The sequence below is a fragment of the Crocodylus porosus genome, unplaced genomic scaffold (assembly GCF_001723895.1).
Source record: "Crocodylus porosus isolate Cpor-Errol unplaced genomic scaffold, CroPor_comp1, whole genome shotgun sequence".
NCBI lineage: Eukaryota > Metazoa > Chordata > Crocodylia > Crocodylidae > Crocodylus > Crocodylus porosus.
This window is the reverse complement of record NW_017728947.1, coordinates 105293743-105313869: the sequence shown is the minus strand read 5'-3', so window position 1 is coordinate 105313869 and position 20127 is coordinate 105293743. Positions and strand designations below refer to the sequence as shown.

Sequence of the window (20127 nt, the reverse complement as noted above, 5' to 3'; positions counted from 1 at the left end):
GGGGGGAGGAGGACAGGACCTAAAAGCTGAGTAATTGACTTCCTGGGGAAATGTCCTATCCAGTCAGCTAAAGCAGGAGAAGATCTGGCATCTAACACCCATTAGTCATGGGGTCTGGCCGCCTCCACTTTCATGGCTTGGATGTATGCATCCACAACAGGCATATGTAAGAAGCTGTATACCTGCCTGGTTGGTGTGCAACTTGCTGTACATGCTCAGTCTACATATGCCTGCTTATTCATCCCTTCTGCATCGGAAATAGAGTTGCAACCTGTGAGTAAGCAGTAGAAAGTGTCATTTCAGTGCACAAAGAGAAATAGTATTCTGCCTGATACCTGGGTTTTGTGGCCCGACAAGAATCCTGCTTATCCAGTCCGTCAGCACCACGATTGCTTTGCATATTTCTTCAGGGAATTTTACCATAAAGTCCAATCCCACCAATCATGCTTTTGTATCCATGCACAATCCCTGCTGGACTCAACATTTTCCAGACATTGTATATAAATAATCTCTTGGGAGCTAGACAAGCGTTCCCTTTGCTTCATCTCCGTTATCCTTCAGCCTTGGAGAACTGTTCTCGCTATGTCATGAGAAGCAGTTAAGTACTTTGCTTTTAGTTCTGTGGGCTTAAAACATTTCTTAACCCAGTCTGTTACTGGTAACTGCTTAATTGAGCTATATTAACCTTAGAAAAAAGAGGACAGAGTAATATATTCGACTTAGTGACCGCTGTGTTTAACTTCCTGGGCTGAAGACAAAGCTTGTGAAATGGCATTTTTGCAAACCAGTTTTCAGAGTCAGGAAAATTGTCAAGACGCATCCCAGACTTCATATTTTGGAATCAGTGGGACTTGAGGCCATATCCTATTCACCCTTATGCAGCTACATAGCTGCAATTTTGGGTACTTCTTCACAGTTTGGATTCCGTTTTCACCCGTGTTGCTATAGGATTGCCTGGGTGTATGTGTACTAACTGGAAGGAGGAGGGCCATTCTCCCTTTTAATCCAAAGATTCGGGCACTGGCCCAGCAAACAGGAGACCCAGAATGGAGCAGCCCCTTGCCCAGAGGGAATTTGGAGTCTGTGTCCCAGCAAAGTGCTCTAACCACCAGCGAGCAGCTTGACAGTCCCTAGCTTGCCTCCCAGCCCTCATCGTGAGACTGGTCCACTGTACATCTAGGGGGAAAGATATGCAGAAGCAAGCTAAGTGGAGGGCAGATTCTGCCCTGCACATGAGAGCTCTCAACAGCATTTTTGCACTTTGAATCTAATATTCAGTGAATTAAAAGCACTAAGGGAGCTCCTGCTCACTTTAAGGCAGTAGGTGGGACTAGACCTTCATCTTGTCAGCCTAGCAGTTCCCTCATTGAGCCCCAATCCTGCTCCTTTATGGCTTGTTTCCTGTACCCATATACCTTTCTTGTGTGATTGCCTAGTGAGCCAGCTTGAAGTGGAGGCTGGAGCGTACTTTAGACAGTGTTTAGTTCATGGCCTGCTGGTTAAAGCATATTGTTTGGTAGTGATGCAGACTGGTCCACAGTCTCTTGCGATAGGACATATCTTGCACTCCCTGTCCAAACGCTTTTATCACTAGGCCATTGGGCTGCAATTCCTCCTCCAGCAACAAGCAAAGACTTTCTGCACCTAATTTTAGGACCTATGTGGTGGTACATGCACAGCGTTGTATTTCTGTTCTGCTTTGCAGTCTGTGTAGCCAGGATCCAGTGCTTACTTGTCAGGGTGCACGGTTAATAGAAAATGCAGGAAAGCCAGTGCCCAATGACTATTTTGCATCAGTCTTTACACAAAAAATACACTTCAACTAGACACGTAACAAAATTAATATAAGCAAAGAAAGCAAAGGGCTGAGGATCATAATAACTAGAGCACATCCAAGATCGATAAGAATGCATTTCTGACATATTAGAATAGGGTTAAGTTGGCAGGGCTTGACAGACTTCACAGATTCATGGAAGTTTAGGGCTGGAAGGGACCTCAGGAGATCATTGGGTCCAGCCCCCCTGCTCTGGGCAGGAAAGACTGCTGGGGTCAAATAACCCAGCAAGGTGTGCATCCAGTATCCTTTTGAAGATCCCTCCAGGGTAGGTGCCTGCCCGACCCTGGAGAGGTTGCAGTTCATCCCAGGGTGCTGAAAGAATAGGCTAAGGAACTCTCGAAGCCACTGGTGACAGTATTTGCAGTCATGGAAGACAGGCAAAGACCTAGAGACTGGAAAAGAGCTAACAAACTGCCCTTCGCTAAAAAGGAGGACCTGGGAAATTATAGACTTGGCATGATTTATGTACCTGGGAAGCTGCTGGAGCAAATTATAAAACAGTTTATAAACCCCTGGGTGGGGGAGGGGATGTGCACTCTCCCAGGGTGCCACTCTGATCCCCTTCCTCTCCCCAATCTGCTGCTTTGCTTTGTACTCCCTGCCCCATCTCCTCCTCTGCTGCATGCTGTGCATGCTGCCCTGTGCTCCCTGCCTGATCTTCCGCTCCGCTTTCTGCCTCCTGCCCTACCTGCTGCTGTGCTAACTGTCCCCTCCCCAATCTGCTGCATACCAAATGCAGAAGCTGCCCATGCCACTTGCCGCAGGCTGGCCACTCCTGCCTTAAGGACAAATCAACAACCAACTTTATTTTCTGCTTTGATGGGGTAGCTAGTTTGATAGATGAGGAGAACGTAGTGTACATAATATACGTGGACTTCAGTAAAGCTTTTGCCACAGTCCCTAGAGACATTCTCCTAAGTTAACTGGAGAAATGTGGGTAAGAGAAAATTAATCAGGTGGGTCTATAATTCATTGAATAATACAAGCGGGGAGTAACTATAAATGCATCAATGTCGGAATAGTAAGGCATTTCAAATAGGTCCAACAGTAATCTGTCATAACATTTTTATTAATGACTTGCATGCAGGAAGAAAGAACCTCTTGATCAAGTTTACAGACGACGGGGGTTGCTACATGTAGGGAATAATAAAAGTACAAATGCCAGCTCTGGCTTGCTTGGTGTCCTTCTTACCCTATGACTCTTAGGAGATTTTCATGGCTAGTTAGAGAGAGGAGTTTGAAGCCCCTCAGGCTGGGGAGCACCTGGAGTCCAGGTCTCCCACTGCCTGAGTGCTCTAACAACTAGGATGCTAGACCCAAGCTGGGAACCATCACTGACATCGTGGCAAGTAGGCAGCTGCCCTCCAGACTGTATTTAGAGTCCTACATGAATAAAGGTGCCTATATGCAACCATGAGCGAGGTACTTGGGCTCCAAGAAAAGGCAGCACTCAAGAAACACCCCTATGTTCAGTCGTCCCTGTTGACTAACTCTGGGCTTTCTGAATCAACCTTTGGAGGTGCCTGATGACTATAAAGGGAGCCCAGGCACCTACGCTTGTGTCTTTAACTTTCTGTGGCCAGTTTCCAATTTTTAGCAGTTGCAATGCATGAATGGGAGGTACCTGGTGTACAAAGTAGGTTTCTCCATGGCTCTGATGCTTTTGAGACTTTTACTTTTGATCCATTTTACCTTCTCGAATGTTGTGTTGTTAGGACTTCTAGTGTTTATGCTGATAGTAGCCTTAAGTCTTTTTTCAGAGAGGCATAGAAATTGGTTGAACCCTTTTAGATTCATCCCCTATGTTTGTTCACCCTGTATTTGCCTTTGCCGTGTTTTAAAAAAATATCTCCAAGAACTAAGGTTCTGCATGTGGATGGACTCTGTTCCCACTCAGAGCCCCAGTGACATCCTGTGCAAGCAGTCGTCTGCTTTGGAGAGCTCTGTGCAGCAGGGAGGCTAAGCAGCCATCAAGTCTAAGAGGCGGAAAATATCAGCAAAGGGTACGATGCCAGAAAACAATGTTAAAATAACATTAAAAATGGAGGACACGTCTGAAAACAGAATGTAGACTTAAGATAGATTCCACAATTCTCTTTGGAAGAAGCTGTTGTTTTTCTTACTGTGTGATTTTTCTTTTTTCACAGTGGAACAGGAAAACACACAGAGGAAAACGTTCACCACCTGGATAAATTCACAATTGGCTAAGGTAAGAAGATGATTTGTGGGGGACTGAGGGTGGTATTCTGTTTCCTCTTGGTCACCTAAGTGGTGCTGTTTTAATCCCGTAAGTGACATTTGTGGATTCCATTTCCAGTGGCTATGTGTGCATGCCCCTTATGGATGCATACTGGCCTCTAAGGCCTGGAAATGTAGGCAGTTCAAAATAATGACTAGAGGTGATATGCTTAGGAGGAGTGCAGCTTTCCCATGGTTTACCTCCAGTAGGTGAGTGGTTAGGGCACACCTCTGAAGGGTCCAAGACCCAGGTACTAGCCTTCCCCACATCTTGTCTGAAGGGGCTTTGAAATTATATCCCAGTCATTTCCTTGTACAGCACTCTGACCACCACAGGTCAGGCACTATCCAGACTGTTCTCTGATGCCCCTTTTGAAGCACAGGTCTCTCAGCAGCCATGAAAAGGAGTTATGTGAGGCTGGGAAGAGAAGAGCAAGGCAGAGAGGATGTGTAGACCACTGAGATCTCTCCTGACAAGGGAGGGGGCCTGGATTCTTTTCTGGAAACTTGTTCCCAGCGAGGCAGAAAATTCTGCACTGCCGTGCATCCTTTTATTCCAGGGACTATTAAATGTGAGGGACAGTGGCTCAGCTTCAACAGGAGTGTTGCAAAGGGGCCTGGGTCATTTGTAATATTGTGGCATGGTGGTTGAAATGCTGTGTTAGTAAGGTACATTCAAATCCTTCTGGGTGAGGGAAAGCCTTGAACCTGGGTGTCTAGGGTGCCTATAGACCGTGCTTGTTCACTTCCTAATCAGAATGTGTTGGAGCAGACTCAATCAATCGAGTCTGCTCCGTGTTCTAATTAGAGTGCTCCAGTGTCGCCTCACCGTCATGTGTATTAAGCCCCCACATATTTCAGAACAGCTGTGGGGACACTTCATCTAAACCTTGTTGAATGAGCTTTAGATAAAGCATCCTGTGGCCATTTTGAAACACAGAGGGGCTTACTAAACATGAAGGTGTGCAATTTTAACTAGAGCGGCTGTCTGGGAGCTGCTCTAATTAAAACAGACCCCCCAGCATGTGTATACACAGCACTAATTTCCCATGGAGTGCCTTTGCCACTCAGTTATTGGAACTAAAACATTGGTGGCCTCTCCTCCTCTATTTTGTTTCTGGAACTTGTAGTCAGGTATGCGCATTTATTGTCATCTATGTATGTGTAGGGGTATAAAACTGCTACCCGTATGTAAGTGCCAAAAATGCAACTTGGTCACAAATGGGAATAAGAAAGTTGCTCAGAATGGATCCGAATGAACAAAGCAAACTAATTTGCAAACAAATACAGAGTAGGATCAGAGTCATGGATTTATGTACTTTGTGGATGCAGGGAGGCCACCTTGATTTTAGCAAAGCTTTTGATATGGTCTACCACAACATTCTGGGGGCAAACTAAGGAAGTACAAGCTGGATGAATGGACTGTAAGGTGGATAGAAAACTGGCTGGACCATAGGCTCAGAGGGTAGTAATCAATGGCTCGATGTCTAGTTGGCAGGTGGTATCAAGCAGAATGGCGCAGGGGTCAGTCCTAGGGCCAGTTTTGTTCAATGTCTTCATCAGTGACCTGGAAGATGGTATAGAGAGCACCCTCAGCAAGTGAGCAGATGACACCAAGCTGGAGGGAGTAGTAGATACCCTGGAGGGTAGGGCCGGGATTCAGAATGGCCTAGAGAAATTGGAGGATTTAACCCACAGTACCTCAGTTTGGCCCTCCTCTGAGCCCATCTTGATTATAGAAGATGTATATTGCTCCTTAACATAGAGTGCAACATCCCCCCACCTTTTTTTTCCCACTCTACCCTGTCTGTACAACCTATAACCTTCAGTGCCTACCGCCCAGTTGTGAGTAGGTTCCCACCAGGTTTCAGTTAGCCCAACCAGCTCAAACTTGTTGCTTGCAAGCAGGAGTGCAAGTTCCTTCTGCTTGTTCCCCATGTGCCTAGCATTAGTGTAGAGACAGTTAAGCCCCGCAATGGGTACCCTTGGTCCCCCCCTGTCCTGATGTCTATTGGTCCCCTTAGTGCCTACCTTAGTGCTTACCTGGGCTGATCCAGCACATGGCTCTTGGCTCTCTGGTCCTAGGTTCTCTTTGTCCACTGCATCCCCGTCCCCTGACAAACCTAGTCCTTTGGAGGAGATCATTCAACCTGTAAGAGAATAGACTCTTACCTTTAGGAAAAAGGTGAAGACCATCAGGTTCATTGGTGAAAAGTGAGAACATTCAACTAATTGTTCTTCTTTATTTTCATCTTCTTTCAAAATTAGTTACTGGAAAATTTGCATCGGAGCTGTATTATACTCTCCTAAGGGGGTAGCTGGAAACATAATCTTGGCTGTAGCACAGAAAAGCACTAAACCAATGCTTAAGTTCACTCTTTTTCAAGTACTGTAATCGTTTAAGCGTGTGTCCCAAATTAATTGGCTGTATTTACTTAAAATTAAGCACACCTGTACACACTTTCCGAATAGGATTACTTGCTAGACCTGGGGCCCTACACTTGAAAAGGAATCCATTTAATACAGTCTATTGAAACTAATAAAAATGGTAAATTGAATTTAAAAAGGCAAACAAGTAGATTTTGTTAAAGAAACCAGGAAGTGAAGCAATGAATGATCCTTTGTAAAATGGTGATTTCAAAATGATAAAATATTGTGTGACTAGTATCCAACACATTATTTTGCAGCGTGTACCTTCTTCTGTAATCTCAGACCTATATACAGACATCAAGCAAGGACATGTGCTCTTGGACCTGTTGGAAGTACTTTCAGGTCAACAATTGGTAAGATAAAATAATACCCCTTCTGCCCCACCTTGATCAAACTCCTGCAAAGGTTTATGCCTGTGTTTAAGTCTTAAGTGTGTTAGCAGTTGCACTGTAGTTGACGGGAATACTCGTAAGTGCCTCGATCCTGGAAGTGCATCCTGGAAGTCAAAGAAAACTTTACAAATGCACAGAGGACCAAACATAAATCTTTCCAGGACAATGACAACATAAAATAAAACAGATCATTGCAGCTAGTGATGTAATATGTTCTTTTTACTTTATAGCCACGGGAGAAAGGATTTAACACCTTCCAGTGCAGAAGCAACATAGAAAATGCCTTGGCATTTTTAAAGAACAAATCAGTAAGTATTAAAGATAACTTTCAAATTCCCAATTAAAGTCAGTTTGGCTTTTGGAACATTTTCCTTTATTTAAACAATGAACCTCTTCTTTTCCAGGTCAAGCTCATAAATATTCATGTTGCTGACATTATTGAAGGAAAACCTTCCATTGTGCTTGGCCTAATATGGACAATCATATCGCATTTTCATGTAAGTAGTTCTGTGATGCAATAAAGTATTTTAGCAGAGGAAAAGAGGATAAAAAGTTGTAGAATTCTATGGTCATTACATGAAGTGAGTTACACATCAACACAATCTGTAAGGTTGTTTTGCTGTAAACCCTAAAATGTTGGCTCAGATGAGTAAGGTCTCAAACACACTTTATTTGTATCTCATAGCTGCATCTTCTAAAATAGTTACTCAATTAATTTTACGAGCCTGAGCAAAATAGGATTGAAAGCAGCATGATGTAGCTCAATATTTTTAATGACTATCAAAAACCTCCTAAATTCTGTCCGCAAATGTGTGCATGGTTTCTGTTTTTTCCATGGGAGTTGTGTATGCCCACATGGCCCTAAGTAGCTTAGGACCAAACTGTTTAAGGCAGACACTATGTATGGAACATTTCCGCTCAAATGTCAAATTTAGCAAAGATGTAAGGAACTGAGGACAAGGTTTTGTGATAGACTGCTACCTCAGCCATCCTTAAATCCCATCTTATTACTAAGGGGTCTCTGCAGCTGGTATTTTCACTGAAATTAAGGTTACATTCTCCATCTCTGGTAGATCGAAGAACTTGCCTGCACGTTTGCTTGTAGTTACAATCAGCCCTCTCTTGATTCTTCGAGTGTTGGTGACTCATCTGCAACTGCAAGCCCACCGCCTAAAAGAAGTGCTAAAGTGAAGAAACGGTGGAAGATATCTGCAAAGAAGGCCCTTCTGCTGTGGGCAAAGGAGCAGTGTTCAATGTAAGGCTCATACGCGAGGTATAAAAGAGGCTCAGAGGTGACGAGGTGTAAAAGAAGGGACGATCGGTTCAGCTCGTAGGCGATGTGGCCAACCAGTTTGAACAGAACTTTGGTTTTAATTTGGAGTCTGAACATTTTTACAAAAGACTTTTTACTATAAGTATTAGGAGCTAATTCTGCTAATGAAACACAGAGATGTGAGTTGGCTGTCTGGCTTTCTGTTTTATCGGTTGACCCAGTTCTCAGTGTGATGTTCTTAGTACAGTGTCTGCATGATTTGCCCATTTTAATCCTGTTGGATTGACATTTACTGGTTCTCTGAGAAACAGAGAAATCATCCAACAATTTGTCTAACAAAAAAAAAAGTGTCTAGAAATAATGAGCATCCCAGCTCATGTGTGTTCCCTCCAGAGGACTTCAAGAGCCAGAAGAAGGAGCCATGTGAGCTAAGGACTTCTATGTTTAGGATGACTCAGGCTTTCATCCCACCAAGATTTATGCTTGTACTTGGCTTACCCACTGCAGTCAGTCACATTTGTTTCAAAGAGAGCAATAGCAGTTCAGTGTTAAGTATATGCAGATGCGTTTGCAAGACCAATGTGGAAGTCTGTTACCTTTTGTGCACCTATGTGGCAGCTTTCTAGCCATGCAAGTGATGTTTTAAGCTCTGCTTCTGCACTGTGGGTACTTGTGTGAATGTACAGACTGAGCATATTTAGTGGGCTATGCACTAGTTGTGCACATATGCATGTACCTGGGCATAAATTTGGAAATGTGGGGCACAAGGAAAGGCAGGGTCCTCCCATGGTCAAGTCCCAGTACCTGAGTGGTTAGGGCATTCATCCAGGAAATAGGAGACCCATCCTGCCACCAGGGCTTTACATTTCCTTGAAGATCCAGTGTCTTTGTAAAATACTTTTTACAAAATTTTACCAAAGCCTCAGCCCTTTTTTTCCAGCTGTCCTGCTGCCACCTTTTGTTATCATCCCACTGATGTCCCATTGATATTAATGGCAAATTAGGGCATTTGTCAGCACACACAGTTTTTCCTGCAGTAGAGTCTTGCAACATTTGTCAGGAGTTGAATTTTAATTTTTTCTGTATTTTAACTATGTTTTGCTGGATTTGCGAGGTTTGCGTGGAAACACAAATACTCTTCTTGTTAATTATCTTTTTTTTGCCTGGTTCATTCAATGGTATTAAAATCTACATTGCAACCTTATTGTAATAGGGTTAGGCAATTTCCTGCTTCATAATAATGAAAAAAAAGAATCCTGCTGTTGGGATTGTTAAAAGTGGAATTTGTTATAAGTAAGGTTTGTTACAATGAGGTTATACTGCTCTTGGCAGCTTTAGTGATTAATTTGATTAGAGTGGGCATATCTACATGTTCATTAATGCGTTAAGTAATAAAAGGTACTAAACTTAATGTGGTGTAATGCACATTAGTGCAGACGAACACTTTTTGTGTGGCACTTAATGCCCATTGGGCTAATTCAATTAATTAAATTAATATCGCACATTAATTAATTATTAATTCATTTAATTAATGAATACTGCTCATTAATACCATGCATAGTGCATTAGCACAGTTTTTGCTGGTTGCTCTAATGCACAGAAGAATTAGTCCAATGCGCATTGGCTGTCTTGTGTAGATGTGCCCAGTAAGTTTAATATACTTTTGCTAAATCAATAGGTCTTCACATTTTAATCAAGTGAGATTACAAGAATTCATGCTATGATCTCAGTTACCAGACTCATTTTTCCATGAAACCTGAACCATTTTCGAGGAGTTGTTGTCTTAGAACTCATTGTAATTTGTGCTTTTGATTTGGCTCATTGTATTATGGGATTCCTCTCTAATTTTAAAAAAATTTTCTAGTTCTATTTCAAGTTAGCGTTTTCTCAAAAAGTTTCCTGAAGCAACAAAATGTTTTCAGATTGAAATTTTTTAAAAAGGTCTAAAGTCCCCAACTTCCATTGTGTTGTAAAACAAAAAAAATCTGAATGTTCTTCTGCTGATACTAGTGTTTTCTTCCATCCTTTTCTTCCTACAAAATGTAGATAGCTACTTCAAATGCATTAAAAAATGAATCCTCCAAGTGGTGTTTCAAGGACACAGTGGGCACCTCTACATATGCAATTAGTGTGATGCAGCAAACTGCAGCACAGTTTGCACCAGAGTTTATTGCTCCCAGGTGCCATGTTTACACATGCACCTGGGACTGCAACACATTGAGCTGGGTCAGAGCAGCCTCAGTTGGTAGAGAGCCTTGGGGGTCAGCCTGCCAGCCTGGGGCTGCTCCAACCCACCTCAGCGTGCTGTAGAGGAGCTGGCTGGGACACAAAGGTGCTGCAGAGTGGGGCTAGCTGGGAGGCAGCTCCCATACTGAAGCATCCTCATGCCCTAGCCAGCCCCATCAGCATCTACATGTGCATTGCGCCGCACTAAATAATGCCGCTGCAGGATGGTATTTGTGTACTAATAGGGCCACATGTGTAGACACCAAGTCTTTAATTAGGCAACGCTGCAGTAACTGTAGACGTGCCAAGTAAGAAGTAAAAGCCGCCTGGCATTCAGCAGTGAAGAATATTTCAGTTTTACATTTTGTTAGAATGGTTAAGTTGTCTGGGCATAATGGGCTAAGCCAGTTTACACAGAATACAGGTTCCACAGGTAACATATGATATGGTTTACATTGCATTCTTAAATGAATATTTGGACATTTTGAGAAAAAAATGACACGTATTATATTTTTAATAATTTTGGGGGCAGGCATGGATCCATCAACGTGACAGATTTCAGGACAAGCTGGAGGAATGGACTGGCTTTTTTAGCAGTCATCCATGCTTTAAGACCAGATTTAGTTGACATGGACAGAGCAAAGTGTCGATCCAACAAAGAAAACCTGAAGGAAGCCTTCAGAATTGCTGAACATGAATTAAGTATTGCAAGACTCCTTGAACCTGAAGGTAAATTATTGTTTTTCATCTTTTTACTCTGAGGTGTGATACTAATATTGTCAGACTTTTGTCAATTTATACCCAATACAGTTTTTAATGTTTAATGATGGTGATGATCAGGATTTAAAGTAAAGCCGCTCTTTTTTTTTTTTAATAAGTATGCTGAAATATGAGGCTCTTTACTGCCTAGCCCTTCAGTAAACCTGGACTGTCAGGACTTTTGAGTTGGCAACAATGTTAGAAACATCCTATGGAAGAAAAAATATAAAGCTATATATTTGTCATCTCAGGAACTGGCCATCTCTTTTCTAGTTTGCCGTACTACATTATAAAATTCCAAAAGAAAAACCCATTAAATGCTGAGTTCTGTCAATGAAGCCTCACTAGAATTGATGAAACAGTTATATATTTTAACAATTGCAGCATTATCTGTAATTGTTTGCTCAAAATTAGAAGAATGTAGGAAAATGTTAGTAATACTTGGCTGCCTTTTGCAGATGTGGATGTTATCAATCCAGATGAAAAATCTATTATGACTTATGTGTCTCAGTTTCTGCAGTATTCCAGGAGTTTCCCTGTCACCGAAGAAGATTTACAGGTACGTAATTTAATTTATCATTGACCCATATCAAAGAAATGTTCTTTGGGCTCTTCATCACTCTCATGAACACTTTCGATACATCCTTTCCAAAGCCAACATCAGTGCAGAAACAATTGTAAAACCTGACTTGCACCTATATACACAGGCAAGACTGAATGTATTTTAACTATGCCTGGCACTCCCTCCCTGGAGCCGAGGCCATATTGTGGTTGATTTGAACAATGTAGATGAAAGCTTTGTTGCAACCAGAACTCTTTAGTCAGTAAATTTTTTTTCCATATTTATTCCAACCAGAATCTTCAACACTTTTCGCCTAAATGGAAATGCCTAAATTTAGGCAAGTTTAAGTACCAAATTTATGTACCATAAGAAGTTCTGATTTTAGCAGTTCAGAGTAAGTCAGCCCAGCTCCTCATTCTATAGTTCTTTTGTTCCTTCAAAGCCTTGGAGCTATGCTGTGTACATTTAGACCAAGTAGAACACTTTTGTGACCTCAGGTGCCTTGTTGAACGCAGGAGCTTTCAAGCACCCACTTTGAAACTGCTGGCTTCCTTGTATTCATAGGGCCTGATCCAAAGCTCATTAAAATCAAGGGGAGTCATTTTGCTGGTTTCATTTGGTTTTGTGCCAGGTCAGTCGTGAGGCCTAATTTCTTTTCATGCATTCAGGGACAGATCGAGGAGGGGAATAGTAGTGCACTCGCACCCTACTTTAATTTTTGGTCCACCCAGAGTTTAAAACTTAGCTGTCTGACAGTGGCAGCAGCATTTCTAGTCAGGCAGCAGTGAAAGAATCAATTGACTTCATGTCTCATTATTACCTACCCAATTCCTTCTAAACTCTTCATTCCACAGGTTTTAACAACCCTCTGTTTTTTAAAATGTAACATTCCACTAATGAAACTACCCTTCTTTTGCAATGTTGCTGTCTGTTAGCTGTTCCTCTTAATGTAGCTTCTATTTCATAGCCCTGCAGACTTTTTTTAACTTTAGCTACAAACCTTAACTCAGGTGTGGAAACATTAAGTTAGGTGAACATTAACTCAGGTTTTGAAATAATTTTCAGTGAAGTTTTAGATGCGCTGTCAAGATGCTCGAGAAGGCTAGATTTTGTTTTATGAATCTGAAAGAGATGTACATTTAGTTCTAATGACAGCAGGACTAAAAAAACATAAACTTCTGATTATTTTTTTCCTAGTTGTGTTTTCAATACATAAGATACAATACAGCAAATTAATGCACGCTCCAATAAAGTTATATGTTTTTGCTTTGCTCTTAAATCAAATAATATAACTTTTGGCCCCTAACATATTAATAAAACTTCTAGTTTCTTCTTATCTGAAGGAAAATACGTGTTGTTGTAACAGGGGGCCTTCCTGGGGCCGATTAGGGGTTGGCCCGCCCACCTGTTTCTGAGGTAACTGCCCACCTCTCTCGTCTGCCACGCCTTGTTCAATAATTGATGTCTTAATTAGGCAGGAGGCTACCCATTTCCCACCCTGATGCCAGTGGTGCAGTCTGTGGCTCCAAAACCTCCCCCACAACAGCGACCCATGCCTCGCAGAGGTCATCCTCATGATGCTCGTAACCCACACCACGACTGGCGCTCCTGGGTCTCACAGAGACTCTCCCTCCCTCTCTGGAGCAGCAGGTCATTGTGCTCAACCTTTAGGTCTTTCTTTCGACCCACACTTGGCCTCTTTGCAGTGGAGGACTTACCAGCATCGGGACTCACCCCTAACTCTCTGGCTGGGCCCCCCCGCTCAGCCTTTGGCCCAAACTATGGCCTCAGGCATCCACAAACATACCTTGTTCTCTTCCCCACACATGGGGCTCCTACTACGCCCACTCTAGGGCACCTACACCACGCACCATCCTGGGGTCTGATCATCATCCTCACTCTCAACTACTCACGGGGCTGGCCCTTGCGCTGCTTTTCAGACTTACTCCCAGTTGAGTCCTACTCAATGCGCCCCTGGAACTGCCCTCCAGGCCTACTCCTGTTCATCCCTACTTAGCCCCCCTCATGCACAGCTCTTCAGGCCTACTCCCATTCAATCCTTACTCCGTGCAGGGCCACCTACATCCCTGCCTCTCAGGGCCTTCATAGTTGTACTGTGTGTTATGATGCACCACACCATCTGTACCCCCTTTTCAAATTCCTAGATCCACCCATGCACACACATGCTATTTTTTGGTTCAGTGCAAACTACAAATAAATCTTGCAGAATTTTAAAAATTGAATTTTCTGCTCTAATTACCAGGGGAAATTAAAAGAGGCCTTAGGCTGGCTGACTATGCAAGAAATGAAGTTAAAAAAGTTGTTAATTGATACAGAAAATGAAACACTCTGCAAGAAGTATCAGGTAAGTAGTATCTGAATGACATTTTTGAATACTGTAATATTTGCAAATTGTAATATTACACAAACTGCCAAAATACAGCTTTTCTTGATATTGTATAGTCTTCTAAATTTAATACAAAAATCATATCTCTATCACTGGATTTAGTAACTAAACCAAAGTCACTTAAGAAAGTTTAGGTTAAAATTTATTTTCCAAAAGGAGAACATATATATATATATTAGTTCCCATGGTGATAGCATAGCACAAGGGTGGGCAAAATGCAGCCTGCCAGGCCATTCTATCCAGCCCGTGGGGCCCCTAAAAAATTTATAAAATTAATATTAATCTGTCCTGGGCTGCCTGTCATGCAGCCCTTGATGGCTTTCTGAAACTCAGTAAGCGGCCCTCCGTGCAAAATAGTTGCCCACCCCTGGCATAGCAGGTCTGACACCGGCTTTTGTCATTGGAAGAATGCCGGAAAACATGCATATTCTTTGATTCTTAGAGTAAATGCTTTCTCCCTTTGTGCAACCCAGGGAACAAGAGTATTTAGTAGAGGCATTTATGGGGTCTATTATTAGCCTATGCTTAGTATTAGACAAAACACTTTTAATACAGCTGAATAGTTACAGCACTGGAAAAATTAACATATATATATACTTTCTTGTTTATTTGGGAACAATATACAGTATTAATCTTTACATTAATTAATGATCTAGCTATGGTTTGATACCTATATTGTAAGTCCCAATGCTACTGGTAGATGGTTGTGGCACTGGTCTCAGTGGTCTCATCATGTCACAATTCCTCATGTATCATGTGTATAATACCCATTAAGTTGATGGAATCTCATTAAAAGATACTGTAATATTTATTCAATAAATTGTCTCCCCATTTTGACCCTAGGAGATGCTGTCATTTGTGGAATTATTTAACCAAGAGAAAAGAGACTTTCTGCCGCTGCTGTCGTCAAAAAGAAACGTGGCTGAGTTCAGTAAAGACCTGCAGCGAATGAGAGAAACATGGGATAGCTTAACTTCCCAGGTTAAATAAGCATTTCTAGCTGCTCTTTATGTTGTTAATATGAAGATAGCATTCACCTCAGGAACTGGTGCTCTGGCATACTTGTGCTGCTGTTTCTTTTGAGTGCACAAAGGGAACTCTGCATTTCCAATGGTAAATGTAGATATTGGCCCTGATCCTGGGGTCCAGCTAAGCTGTGCTTGGTGTGCCACACCATTTCTCAGTGGGAAAGAGAAGCACCTCTGTACTGTATATATCCCTGTCACCAGGGATCTCAGGGTCCTGCAAGGTACAGTCTGGAACTGATCTTCCTCCAATTTTGGTCTAGGTTTTAGCTTTTTCCGTTTGACATAGTTCCAGCTAAATGATAATAATGCAGCCTGGGAAGGTGCAGGCTGCAGAATCTGGTGGCCTAGATATTTTTTCCCTTGGCTTGGATGGGCTTCTTGACCACACTGCCCTGTCACAGAAGCATGGTTCAGCCCAGAATCATGTCAGTGGTCCCTGCACCTTGACAGAGAATAGATATGATTGGTACTACCTAACATCTCCCTGCTTCCACTAACTAAATACTCTGTAGGAGTTGCCCTCACATTGTCAGTAACTATTGGTAAGTGTTCCTGTGCCAAAGCCTCATGCTAGACACTGTATATAGTGAGAACTGTATATAGTACTGAATTCCCTGTTACCATACAATGATGACAGAAATTAGAACAGATCCTGGCCTCAGATATTCTCAGGGGACTTCTAGTTAGTGGCAGCTGCTTGCTTGCAACTGTGGGCAAGATCATATCTGAGGTAGTTAGCATCTCATGTTGCTTGGCATTTTATTTGTTGACCTTATGAATCCTTCAAAAATAAGGGAAGAAACTAAGAAAGAAATGTTTTATCATAGACTTGTATTCTCCTTTTAGATTAACGAATGGAAAACAATGCTGGACTGTGTGTTACCCCCACCTCTGGATGGTATCGAGCTCTGGCTCCAAGAGGTAGAGCATCTGCTTGCAGAAGATTTGCCTGATTTGCAAGACCACTGTAAAGCAATGGCCCTCTTCAAAGAAAAAATTATAGTATTTAAGGTTAGTTGATAATAAAAAACATGTTTGTACACGCATCTCATTGTAAAAACGTTACATGAGTTCCTTGAGTCTGCTTTTATTTTACCTTTTGTGACTCGCATTTTGGATTAGATTCTGAGTTGTATGGTTACTTGACATGTCCTTGTTATAAACTGAAGAGTTAGAGATTATTCTAGGTTGTGTCGGCATCACTGCTAATTAGTAAGATTATGTGGCAAATCCTAATGTAAGATCCAGTTTTCACTTGCTTATAGCTTTGTCAAGTTTAGCCACTTCAGGTAGGTAGACATTAAAAAAGCCCAAGGTGGAACTGATCTAAATTACATGATTTTCTGTAAACTGCATAGTTTATATCAGTAGCAAACAGAACACACATTCACCCTTTGATGGCAGGGGGGAGGGCACAGAGGCTGCCTATCTTAGATCGGGTTCTGCCGTTTTTAAACTAGTCTATATGTGCCAAACTTCTGTTCTGTTTTGGGTTTAGACTGGTTTCTGATCACTTAAACTGGTAAACATGTAATATCTATACCTGGCCTTTATCTGCAATTTTCCATAAAGGGTATCTCCATGAGGTCTGATCCTTATTCTTAATTTTATCCGAAAATACTATATTTTTCACATACAACACACCTTTTTTGAAAAAAATCCAGCTATTGGAAACCAGACTGCACATGATATGCCAGGAAATACAGTTAGAGCAGTTTCTGCTGCTTATTGGGTGAAAACAAAAGTAAAGTGTGCACACAATCTACAAGGAGCAGGACAGTGAGCAGGCTCAAGTCTCTAGCTGCTGCTGCTTAGCTACTTACTACAAGGAAAGATTTTTTTTTTATTCTGCTTTTCAAAAGCAAGGTGTGTATCTTGTGCCGGGGCATATGGTATGTGAGAAAATGTGGTAGTTAAACTATTTCTGAGGAAGAGGCTAGGGAAAAATATCTTACTTACCATATTTTCATAATCTCCCATTGCTAATTTAGATTAAATTGACACGTTCTTACAAAATAGTTTGATGTCATCATGTTGGAAAATTTCTGTCCCTCTCTGGTTCCAGCTCTAGCTTTAATTTTTGACCTACTTATGACCTACATGGGTATTTTCAGTGTGATGTGTCATGATAGAATTTCTGGGTTCTCTACATGCTGCTTTAAATATCAGAAATTACACACACATGCACACTCACACAACTATGCTAAAGCACTTTATTAAGCTTGCAAATTTAAGCATGCCAAATTTAGGGAATGCTAATTAGAGGTTAACGTGCCTTTGAGCTTGTTTAGGTATGGTATCATGCCGGTTTAGGTATTCATGCAATCTTTAGTTCCATGATCACATCCTTGCAGCTTGATTGTGTGTGTAACTATTCCCTCTATTTGTAGCATGTTTCTTTTCATCAGCTGCAATTCCTAGGTGGTATAGCTGGTAGGTGTATTTAGTATTAGTGTGCAGTGACACATTAATACTATATTTTGATCAGTGACATTCATAGAGGAGCACTGTGTTATGTTATAGTGTTTCTTAATTGTTACTTTATCATTTTAATTAGCTGATTTTGGCAGTTGACTTTGTGACACATCCCCTGTCATATGCAGCCAAACTGTCAAGTCCTGACGTCAGACAATTAATATGGTATCACTATTAGCAGGATAAATACTTTTAAATTATTATTTTACAGCACTGATCATAACTGAACATATTTATTTTTAATGTTTTGTAAATGAAAAGCTTTATTTGTTGAAAATTGTATTGCAATGTGGTGTGTCCAAAGGGTATAAGTTAGGGGTATGTGAGTGGTCTGTATTTGATTCAGATTCAGCCCGATTTGGGGGATAGTGATTTGATTTGTTGATTCGGATCACTGTCCCGATTCAATTTGGCCAAATCTGAATCTGAAGGTTTGACTCTGATTCGGAGAATCAGTGATTCGGCCATAGACACAGCTTTAAATGTTTTTTCTACGTACCTCAAGGTGCCAGGTACAGCTCGTGAATGCTGCAATGGAGGGGCAGATGGAGCATCACACAGGAGGGTGGGCCCCTCCCCTCATGCTTGGAGGTGGATGCCCCCCCCAGCTCAGCAATCGGCTACGGGGAACCCCGGGGGGCACCCCCAGACCTGGAAGGCACCAGTTGCCAAGCTGGGGGGCAGGAAAGGGGGTCTCCCGTCCACTCTGTGGCAGAACCATAAGTGGACTGGAAGTGCTTCTGGTCCACTACCGGGTCTACCACCAAGCATGCTGGGGACCCCACCTCACTTCCATGGGATGCTCCATACACCCCACCATCTCAGCATTGATGAGCTGCCTGGTACCTTGAGGTATGTAGAAAAAATATTTAAAGCTGTGTCTGTGTCCGAATCATCGAATCTCTCTGAATCTCTCCAATTCGATTCAGAGAGATTAAAGAGTCTCCTGATTAGATTTGGAGATTTGGCTGCTGAATTGGACTGATTCTCCACCGAATTGAATCAGCGACCTAAGTTTTACACAGCCCTAGTATAGGTATAAATTTAAAAAGAAAAAAAAATCACTGATAGCATAGTCTTAATTCAGTATCACCTGTATTTAGATGTTTACTATGCTGAGGTATTTTTGTTGTACTGAAGCAAATGCTTGCTTTTGGATTAAATCTGTTAAATATTTACAATTATGCTTTAATTAAAAAAAATGAAGTTAAATTCTGTGATGAATGTTTTTATTAGCTCCTACTATAATAAAAGAATAGATTGCATGTTCTTAACTACAGTACTAAACAGTGAAATAACTAAATGATACTACTTTTTTCAGGACTTGATGGATTGTTTTGCTGGCCACTTGGACACCCTTCAATCATTTGAGAATAAAGATGAGAAGAATATGCCTTTAGTGCCACTTGAGAAGTTAGAGGAAATGAAAAGAAGGTTGTGATTTTCAAGTCTATCCTGTCAGCAATCTGAGCTGACAGCAGTCTATTGCTGACTTTGCTACTGATTAGCTATATGATGTTTGGCTTATCGTATAATTTATTTGTACCCTGTCCTGTTGAGCATCCATTCATAGCATCTGATGAAGTGGGCCAGCAACTGGCAACCTTTTTAGGCTGTGGGATGGGACAACCTAGTTTGGGTTGGAGGTAGGAGGGAAGGCAGAACCTAGGACCTAGCTGCCACCATGGCTTCTCCCCGTGGTGGCATGGAAAGTGACCGTCACCAAAGCCTTCTCCTCCCGCCTCCATCAAATATCACCAAAGCTCCAAGTCCATGGGGCAGATCAAGTGGCTCGGATCTGCCTTCAGATATTTTCAAGGATGCTGCAGGGTGCAGCAATGTTAGGACTGTGAGGTGTGCAAACATGATTCACTAGATAAACCCAGAGATTTCAACTAGGAGTCCGTAGTCTTAAAAGCATTCCAACCTGCCCTGGTCTTTCTGAGTTCTTGACAACACAAAAATTGCTCTGTTATTTTTCAGTAGTAAAAACACCCAAGGAAAACTAAGAGCTGGTATTTTCTGAGAGGTACATCAAGTCTAATGAGGTTGAGAACCACTGCTGTAGGGTGCCAGCCTGCCCTGCCTCCTGCATGATCTGGTCTTCATTTTCCCTGCCTGGGAAAGGGGAATAATGATACTGTCCCAGAGCTGGTTGTCAATGTTTTGATGAAATGGTCTTTTCTCAGAAAATGTCCATTTGCTGAAATCAGATCTTTCTGGAGAAGAGTATGCACCACTCTTTACAAAGTTGGAATTTCTGGTTAAAAACAGAGAGAGTGGAGAGAGGAAGAGAGCATAACCACTGCAAAATAGCCAATAGCCGGTGGACAGGGCACTCGCCTGGAAGCTTCAAGCACCTGCACTAGTAAAAATTATTTATATAAAGTGGAACATCTTCAACAGGAGAGCTTGCGAGAGAGAGACACCCCACCAAGGCTTGATTTTCAGACAGCAGATGCTTAGCAGTTCTGAAACTCAGTCCCTGTTTCTTAAAGTG

At 42.0% G+C, this 20127-nt stretch overlaps 1 protein-coding gene across 1 annotated transcript in view; it reads left to right on the top strand.

The window, feature by feature from the left end:
• The window catches only part of SYNE2 (spectrin repeat containing nuclear envelope protein 2), a 256377-nt gene that overhangs the window by 26809 nt on the left and 209441 nt on the right, over positions 1–20127 (top strand). Inside the window, exons 2-12 of the mRNA XM_019550841.1 lie at positions 3985–4046; positions 6763–6858; positions 7128–7205; positions 7302–7394; positions 7971–8152; positions 10929–11125; positions 11614–11714; positions 13981–14082; positions 14968–15105; positions 15999–16163; positions 18949–19061. Of these exons, the coding sequence (XP_019406386.1) occupies positions 3985–4046; positions 6763–6858; positions 7128–7205; positions 7302–7394; positions 7971–8152; positions 10929–11125; positions 11614–11714; positions 13981–14082; positions 14968–15105; positions 15999–16163; positions 18949–19061 (1327 nt within the window). The remainder of the gene's footprint in view (positions 1–3984; positions 4047–6762; positions 6859–7127; positions 7206–7301; positions 7395–7970; positions 8153–10928; positions 11126–11613; positions 11715–13980; positions 14083–14967; positions 15106–15998; positions 16164–18948; positions 19062–20127) is intronic.